At 35.4% G+C, this 9,540-nt stretch overlaps 1 protein-coding gene across 1 annotated transcript; it reads right to left on the reverse strand.

Annotated features, from left to right (window-relative positions):
• Window positions 1–325: 325 nt before the first annotated feature.
• LOC145772672 (uncharacterized) lies at window positions 326–7,212 on the reverse strand. Its single transcript, XM_082584545.1, has 5 exons — window positions 7,137–7,212; window positions 6,984–7,058; window positions 4,439–4,572; window positions 3,575–3,744; window positions 326–3,342 (listed from the first exon to the last, which is right to left on the reverse strand). Exons 1-5 carry the CDS (start codon window positions 7,171–7,173, stop codon window positions 3,255–3,257), a joined length of 504 nt encoding a protein of 167 aa, XP_082440671.1. The 5' UTR covers window positions 7,174–7,212; the 3' UTR covers window positions 326–3,254.
• Between the last annotated feature and the right edge of the window lie 2,328 nt (window positions 7,213–9,540).

Below are 9,540 nucleotides of genomic sequence, written 5' to 3' on the forward strand. Positions count from 1 at the left end.
TTTGCAGCGACTCCTCCATCTCTCTATTGTTGGCATCTTCCATTTTCAGGTTTATTTTTGTTATGTCATCCCACATTTTTCTTGTCACTGTCTTATTCCAAACTCGGTTTGTGAAATTGTTCTCATCCATTTATTCAAGATGTTCAACCCATCTCAGACGATGACCAGGCAAGTAGCCTACTCAATATTCTCAACATCAGTTCCCTCTCTCACGACATCATTTTCAATTTTGTCCGGAAGTGTCTTGTCACACATCAAACGAACCATCCTCATCTCGGTCGTTGGCAATCGCCTAATATCTGTCCTCTTCATCGCCCAGTATTGTTCTTAAATTTTATTCAACGCAAGCTTTTCACGAATAAAATCTAAATTTGATACACCAGCAGTCGCTTTGCAAAATAAACCAACAGTAAAACATAACTTGACATCGATGTATTGGCATGGTATGGTCGCAAGGTATTAAACAAAACAATTCAAAATACAATTAATACTACAATCAAAAAGGATGCTTGAGTACTATTAATCTTCCACAATACTCTTACTTCTTTCAACAATATAAACATTTTTACTCAAAGACTTCTGTGGTCAATTTAGAATAAAAAAATATCAAAAGACATGAGCAATCCTTCAATGCACATCACCAGCAAATAAATTTCACTCCGCGATAACAACAGTTTTGTCGTGAAAAGGTTTAGCAATACAAGAGGTGCTTCTTGGTCGACATGTACTATGTTCCCTAAAACTAATTCGAATAACATGACTCAAACTAGTTTTACCTCACACAGCCAGAAAAGCTTTCCAACTCTACAGTAGGGAGGATCATTTCCCTCTCATTTTGAAAATTCAGCTTGTGTCAATGAGAAATGGTGATCATTCCAGGTCAGATATATAAAAAGTCGCTATAACTTACAAACTAAACAAGATAACCACATAGTGGGAAGAACTAACTGGAAAAGGTGATCTGGTACTATGACACTTCCTCAAATGGGCGATCTACCTAATACAGAAAGCATATCACTAAGAAAACAAATCAATAGCTTTTTTTCCCTAAAGTCTGAACCTTAATTCATTTGTCCAGGCAAACACTCACAATAGTATTTCAATAAAATTTAAAATTTAATTTATGTCGTGGAACCGGTTTTCGTTCATTAGAACTCTTCAGCACAACTGGATCGAAACAAAATTACTTGAAACAAAAATTAGCCTACAAAATTAATAGATGTCACTGTCAGCATAACTGTACCAAAACAAACGAAAATTTACATACGGTATTAATTAGATAAAATGTCTAATTTTACATTACATAGTCTAATTTTACATATTACATATTATACATTTTATCTAATTAATACCGTATGTAAATTTTCGTTCGTTTTGGTACAGGCTGACAGTGACATCTATTAATTTTGTAGGCTAATTTTTGTTTCAAGTAATTTTGTTTCGATCCAGTTGTGCTGAAGAGTTCTAATGAACGAAAACCGGTTCCACGACATAAATTAAATTTTAAATTTTATTGAAATACTATTGTGAGTGTTTGCCTGGACAAATGAATTAAGGTTCAGACTTTAGGGAAAAAAAGCTATTGATTTGTTTTCTTGATAACCACATAGTGTTTGGTACTAAATTTATTGTAATTACTAGATTTAATTTAAATATGCAAAGATATCAATGTTTTAATTTTTTTTAATATTTCATAGACAAAAGGTGTCAGACAAGCTAGAGACAAATAACCAAATTGAAATTTTGCGGTGTGCCAACATAATAACAAAAATAACTGCTAACTGCATAGAATTTTTTTTAACTTGGGCATATTACATTTGCTTTTTTTCACTAATCAAAGATTTATAAATTTTTTGTATACCGTTTTTTGATAATTGATAACTACAGTATAGTCTGTAAGTTATTCCTCTTTAAACTCTGTAAAAACACCTCTCTACATCCACAAAAAATATATACGGTATACAAGATTTTTCTGCAAGAAAAATAAAATTATCATTGTTGTTAATAACTGTTCTCAGCGAGGAATAGAGTTGGCTACAAGCTATCATCAACATAAAAAACTTAAAGAATACTTTTCAGGTGATGAAAATGAAAAGATGCGAATGTGACATGTCCAATTGCCCAACTTACAAAAAAGTCAAAACAATTAGTTGTCAATGCAGTTTGCAGTTATCTTGGCTTATTGTTTTGGTATGGCAAAATTTTAATTTAATTTTTTTAAATTTTAATTTAATTTTAATTTTTTATTCGTTATTCGTCCCTGCTTTCTATAGCTTTTCTTACACTTTTTGTCCATAAAGTATGTAGAAATTTGTACACTGTGTGATCTTGAACATTTTATTTTTTAGGAACATTCCGACGGGGCCGATCTGTCGCAGGGACACATCATCGTGAGACTTCGCGCAAATTTTATTTCATTTATTGAACATATGTTATTCAGTTTCAGTAGTAGATAAGCTTTTTGGTCTGCAGCGTTTATTTTCTTCTTTCAAACAATGAATCACTTTGACATTATAACAAACCCGTCTAGTGAAAAGAATGTGATGGGAATTCGACACTGGTAAACAAAAAATCTGCAGAAGGCAAAATTTTTCAACTGATGAAATAGAATTTGCACCAAATAATCTCGCAGGTCGGCGGCGCCAGAATATCGTGTATCTTCTCCCGGTAGCCCTATGCATGGCAGATATTGCGACATTCAACTGTTTCAAACAAGGCAACAAATCCTTAGTTTTGGAAACGTACCAGAAATTGATATGGACAATTACAAGAACTACATCATCAAAATAATACACTTCAGTCACAATTTCGATTAACTTTGGAGTTGATTCAGGAGTCACCACAAAACAGTGCCGTCCGTGATGCACTAAAACGAACAACACGGAAAGACTATAGACTCATCAATTTTTGAGCTGACAAATACCTAATCAAATCCTGTTTGAAAGCAAGCGACACTTGCCAAAAGCTGAGCAGTGAGCAATCATTAAAAAAGAATGCACAATTCAGATAGTGATAGTCTTAAAGTCAACGCAACCAGTATAATGAGTGTCGATGCACTGGTTCCTGTTGTTACAAGTTACTTCCAATCATGATTGTTAAGTGATCCCCGAAACTGTTTGTATTTGTTTGTAAGTCTTGTGAGAATAAGGTCCCATAAGATTACAATGGCAACTTTGGGGGTGACCATATCAATCGAAGGACTGCTGCTCAGCTCTCGTGCGTGGTCATGACAAACGTTCAAAATGCGTGGTTGGTTAGCATGCTGTTATCTCATCTTCCATTCGGACGACGCATTTTTGTGAGGACGGATCTTCTTCTTCGGAGTCAGAATCGACCATTCTCCTAAAAGCGAATCACCCCATGTAGTTTCAAACTCGATAGCCTAGGCTATTCAATTATGTCAATGAAGTAATCAACTTGAGGTAATAAATTTGAATTCAACGCACTTGATCTTCCCAACAGGCTACTTTCAGGCTAGAAGTAGTAATTAATTGGCATATTGGAAGAAGAGAGTAAAGCGGTACATATGGCTAACAAAATTATTTTACAAATGAATTTAAAAATGAAAACTTACAGAATCCTTCTCTTTTGTGGTCGCTTTGATGAATGGCCACTTGATGGTCCAGGTTCATCATCTTTATTTAACTCGTCAACATTGTTTTCCTCAGGATTGAGGTTTTCCTTGTTATCATTAGACTGTTCTAGGGGTCTATCGTTTGGCTCACTACTTACATCTTTGGTTTCCTAGAGACAAAATTGAAGGTTTTTCATGTTGTTTGTTATAAATTATATCACTGACAGTGAGAAGCACGTTATGATATCCGCATTATCTAGTGGTATAAAAAGAGGAAAGTGCGTTGGGTCATGACCATGCCGCGCAAAATTGGTTGAGCGAAAACAATTTTGACCAAAAATTGATCTGTTTTCTAAAACGCTAATCCAAATGCTCAACTCTTAATCTAATGCACATAATTGAAATGTGTATGCTAATTTATTGATATTAAACAATGACAGGAAAAGATATCAGAAATAACTGTTTCATTTCCGAATATCTATAAAGTAATATTCTAACAATGAATATTGAAAAAGCAGTACGTACATGTAGGCTAAGAGGCGGTTATACAATACATGTAGGCTTAATGTTTTTTCAAACTGGCTACAAAATAGGAAAAATGGTGTTTTATTGCTAAAAGAAAACGTAATTTCATCAAATGCTTCCCCTCAACAAAATCTTGTTTACGCCACTGAACGCATAATGAATGTAAATAATTACTGAAAAATACACTGGTTGAAATGACACACATTATTTGAAGCACATTTAGCCAATATAGTTTGGCTAAACAAGTAACTGAACATGAAGTGGCTGTTTTAACGTCAAACAATATACATCATTCATACGGCACTATTACATTGATTAAGCAATTAGATTGACTTGTACCTGGGGAGGTGGAGAATCTTCCTCATGTTTCTTAGGTGCAATAACTGTGAAAAAAGTAGCTATTGGCTTCTGCCAATCAGGAGTGGGACGAGGACAGGCCGAATTACCTCCAACTGATTTCTCTTTCTTACCCCCTTTAATAAAATTAAAAAAGTACAAAAATCAAGCAATTACAAATTACTTATTACTTACAAATCATCAACAAATTTGTGTACGAAGTGCAATGAGCTACAAAAAGCAAAATAATAGTTTATGGGTAGTCTTTCGCTTGTTCTTTATCTTTAACGTTTATCACACTTTTACAACAGTCCACATAAGCACAGCTTTAGGTACATACATTTTTAGGCAATGCATAAATATATATTTTTAAACAGCTTTTCATTGAAGGACACTTTTTGGACATTACATTGCCTGAAAGTTTGAAAGATTCACTCAGAAAACTAAATTGCAATTAAAATTACAAAACATCTCGTAGCAATAACGTTAGAATGAAATAGTGCACAAGATAAGAGATGTGCTGCTGCAAAGGCTATACTCTTGGGGATGCAACCTAATTCGTACCATGAACAATTCGTACTGTCAGTTCGTACCTTGAAAAGATCGAGAGAAAAAAATAAAAAAGCCGAAGTCGCTGATCGCAGTTTCCGCAAACAAAAACTCTTAGGATCATTACCAGAAATTTTAAAATGTTTGCGGAAACTCCGATCAACCCTAACCCTTTTAAAATGTTTGCGGAAACTGCAATCAGCCACTTTGGCAAACTCATAGGATCATTACTGGAAATTTTAAAATGTTTGCGGAAAAACGGAAACTGCGATCAGCGACTTCGGCTTTGTTTTATTTTTTCTCTCGATCTTTTCAGTTTATTTGTTTGCGAAACACCCTAACCCTAACGGTAACGACTAGAACATCACACAACTACATTGAAAGAGAAAATTGAAAAAAGAAAACATATCGGGAAAAATGATGGTTTGCAAAAATGAGAGAATTGAAAGTAGTTACTTTTAGCGCCAAAAACTCAAGAGTGCGATGTTTTAACTATTTTCCGATGAGTTGTCTTTTTTCAATTTTCTCATTCGCCTTAGTTGTGTGATGTTCTAGTCGTTAACTCGTTACCAACCCTAACCCTTTTAACATGTTTGCGAAAACTCTGATCAACCCTAACTCTTTTAAAATGTTTGCCGAAACTGCAATCAGCGACTTCGGCAAACTCTTAGGATCATTACCAGAAATTTTAAAATGTTTGCGGAAAAACGGAAACTGCGATCAGCGATGCTCTATTTTTTCTTTCAATCTTTTCAGTTTGTTTGCAGATACCGATACATAACCGATACTCCGATACCCTAACCCTAACAACCCAGGCCTCGAAATTTGTACTTTTTTCCGGCGGTCAAGCATGTCCTACCGAACTGGCCCATTCAGCGGACATTTAATATCTCAACCGGACATATTTTTGCATGTAGATTTTGCACAAAATCACACTACAGTATTGTGTAGTCGTGTTTGTAGAAGATTTTCTACAACAGAATAACTCTGCAATGGTTCATGGCTTAATCAACCGACCCTGAAGTATACTGGAGCAGATTGCTTGCAAATAAGTCAGTGCGTTAATGACAGTCGTGTAATGACGCAATAAACACAATTGAAAACAACAATCCAAATTTCCTTATTACAAAAGCAACTACGATCACTTATTCCGTGGTTTTCGCGTTATAGAATCGTTGTGCCAAGCGATTACTGCCGGCGCAGTGTCGTAAATCTCCAGCTCAGGACCGTCCAGACAAATGCGCATTAGTGACTCATTAGTGTTAGCCCACAATAGTGTTAGTGTTAACTAACTAACACAATAGTGTTAGTCTAACACCCTCCCTTCTGTGCAGAAATTCTATTTCTATCAGTATCAGCGTGAATAAGGTCGCCACATTCGCCTGAGCACGTGCGGAACCTAGCTGAGACTTGCTTCTCTGTGACGTTTCTTTTTAACAAACGATCAATGTAACGCAATAATCTTCATTGTTAAAATTAGAATACATATCCTGCCGAAAAGTTCAGACAACTTTATTTCAAGGCAACATTGCAAGGCGTTGAAATGATGTAAAAATGGCTACTTTTGCCATCAGCTCGTTAACCACGCCACTCTAATGTGATCTTTAAAGCAATTGCCTGTACTATTATTGCTTCAGCTCCGTATTTGTTCGCGTTAAACAAACAATTGTAACAATTCAAATTTAAAATATACTTTTGCTGCATTAGCTCTATTTTTGTCAAGCGTTTTGCGGCGGTCATTTATGACCGACCAATGAGTCAGCTTCGGCAGACATTCGAGGTCATTCCGGAGGTCATGTCCGCCATGACCGCCGGAATTTCGAGGCCTGCAACCGATACCCTAACTTTGCGGAAACTGTGATCAGCGACTTCGGCTTTTTTAATTGTTTCTCTTGATCTTTTCAAGGTACGAACTGACGGTACGAATTGTTCATGGTACGAATTAGGTTGCACCCTACTCTTGGCATGTATAGTACAAAATTTATGTAAATTACACTACCTCCTGGTGATGCAGAAACTGAAGAAGAATGACAAGCTGGTGCCGAATATTTTCTTGGTGCCTTTGCTGCAGAAACTGTAAAGACATAAGGGTATTTTCAGATTAACTCTATAAGCAGTGTATGTTTATCAGTCAAAAATTAAAACAACATACCTCTAACAGTATTTACACTGGCTTTCGTACGAACCATCGCTCTCTGTCCAATCAAGTCTTCAACATACAGGCTAACTAGTCTAAAACAAATAAATAAAAATACATAAACTGAAAAAGTACTGCATCAAGGAAAATGATATTTAGCAGAACTAAAGGATCAATGCAAGCTTCATGTCAATTGTTACAGGAACAAACTGTTACAATCAACGTCACGGTTCTTCCTATCTCTTACCAGAAAAGAGACTTGGGAAAAATATATGACATAGTTTATTGGGATATCGACGTAAAACAGTCAAATAAATGGTCGAATAGTTCTACTTGTGACTGTGAGATGATAAATGAAAATTAACGTACTTCATTCACAGCTTCTCATACAACTCTAATCTCGATCACAACTTCTCAAAGCACCAACTCTTATTTTTTCTTTAAAAATTTCTATATTAGGGGCAAGATATATCTTTGACAGTCGAAGAAGCTTTCTGCACATTCGATCAAAGTTCTACTTGATGATTTTAGTCAAAGAACATATATACCGGTACCGTAAGTAAATTTAAAAGCAGGTAGTGGCAACCTGGAAAAACTGCAGTACAACACTGAATTGCCTAAGGCTGGACAGCGTTCGAATAAAATAAAAAGCTCTTAACCTTCAACAAACTGAAATCAACATTTTTTAAAACTTACATTTTACCAGTTATGCTCTACAGTTTAAAATGCATAAATTGGTGGTTTCATCACCATTGCAAAAACTCACTACGGTACCGTACTTTCCAAAATCACATCATAAGAATCATGTCCCAACAAAAAGCTACTTGACCACACCAAAATAGAAGATCTATTGACAATGACAAAGCTACATCCAATTGCAGCAACAATAAAATCAAAAGTTCTAAAACTGTTCGGCCACACCAAAAGATCAATATTATACTTGGAATCAGCAAAGTCTGCATAGAAGATAAAGTTAAAGGAAAAAGAAAACGCGGCAGACACCAAACCGAAGGCAAGACAACATTCAGGTATTGGTGACACTGGGAGAGTTAGCTCAAAATAGCCACTCTCAGAAACAATTAACCCATGTTGATGCGCAATCTGCTGCAAGCGGAGATGGCCTCTGATGATGATGACTGGTAGCCTATTGAAATGCAGGGTTGTTGGTATTTTACTCAACCCAAAAAAAACCGGGTGGGTTTTTTCAATAAAACCCACTTAAAAAAACCCATAAAAAAACCCAGAGCATCATATTTGTCCAGTTTTTATTGGAAAATTAAAAAAAATTTACAAAAACACTACAAGGCACTTACAACAAACTTTAAATTAGGACTTAAGGATGTGATTGTGAAGTAATTTCCAAGAATAAACTGAAAACGCAGTGGATATTGCACAGTACACAAAAATCAAGTAATGTCACTTTGTGTATATATACTACACTAAAACTCATTTATGCAAGAAGGCCTTATAGTTAAATTGGTGAAAGTACTACTCTACTGTAGTCTGTATATATGATGTGAAATGCAATTTAGGAGGCTATTTACCAATTACAGATTCTGGATTCTAACGCATGGCTGTTTCAGAGCATTTGCCTAATTGGCCACGCAATCGCTCAATTGCTCATCCATTACTATATATATATATTATATATAATAAATATATATAAATGATAAAAAATATTTAAACATGATGGCATAAATGCTCCTTGCCTTCAAATCTAAACAAATGATGGAATAATGTGATTTCTACCACAGTAGCATCAACTTGGTATAGAAATCAGTGGATGATGCAACATCCAACTTGATCTTGAAACTAATGGATGATGCAACATTCAAGCAACAACAGCCCTAGTGCATTATTTTATTGAGTTATGCAAGCATGTACTGTGAGTGAAAGGCACTTCACTCGTAAAAAGTAGTTTTGAGGTGAAATAAGCATGAATCTAACTTTTTTTGCATCTTTTTTAAAAAAAAACAATAAAACCCAAAAAAACCCGGGTTTTTCTCAACCCTGTTGAAATGCCATGTAAATGTAAACAAAATATTTCATCAGTATTTGAAACATAAAAAGTTAATAATAATCAATCTTGCTAAAAGAAGATGCAGGACTTTCCAAAGTTGTTAATCCAAATTGCTTTCATTTAACGAAAACGACCGAGTCAGATCCCACTCTCCAAACGAGGTAGCATATCAGCTCTCAGCTGTGTTTTTACCCGCGGTTTCTGCTTCATTGAGCAACATGGTTGCCAGATAATGTTTTGTTTGTTTTTCATATCTTTATCCTGCATTGCGGAAATAGCCCAGAGAAACAACAACTAGTGCGGGTAACGACTGCGAGCCCAACGCGCTAACCACTCGTCCACTGAATTACATTTTCTGTCAAACAACGTTTAAAACTCAGGAAGCAGCCAAATCAAAAC

This window comes from Aplidium turbinatum, chromosome 1, assembly GCF_918807975.1.
Source record: "Aplidium turbinatum chromosome 1, kaAplTurb1.1, whole genome shotgun sequence".
In the NCBI taxonomy this organism is placed as follows: domain Eukaryota; kingdom Metazoa; phylum Chordata; class Ascidiacea; order Aplousobranchia; family Polyclinidae; genus Aplidium; species Aplidium turbinatum.

Excerpts from the sequence above, each read along its gene's own strand:
- LOC145772672 (XM_082584545.1), bottom strand. The coding sequence starts at position 7,173 with ATGGTTCGTACGAAAGCCAGTGTAAATACTGTTAGAG. Across the intron at positions 4,573-6,983 it reads AGTTTCTGCATCACCAGGAG|GGGGTAAGAAAGAGAAATCA; the intron begins GTAGTGTAATTT and ends ATTTTATTAAAG. Across the intron at positions 3,745-4,438 it reads AAGATTCTCCACCTCCCCAG|GAAACCAAAGATGTAAGTAG; the intron begins GTACAAGTCAAT and ends TTTTGTCTCTAG.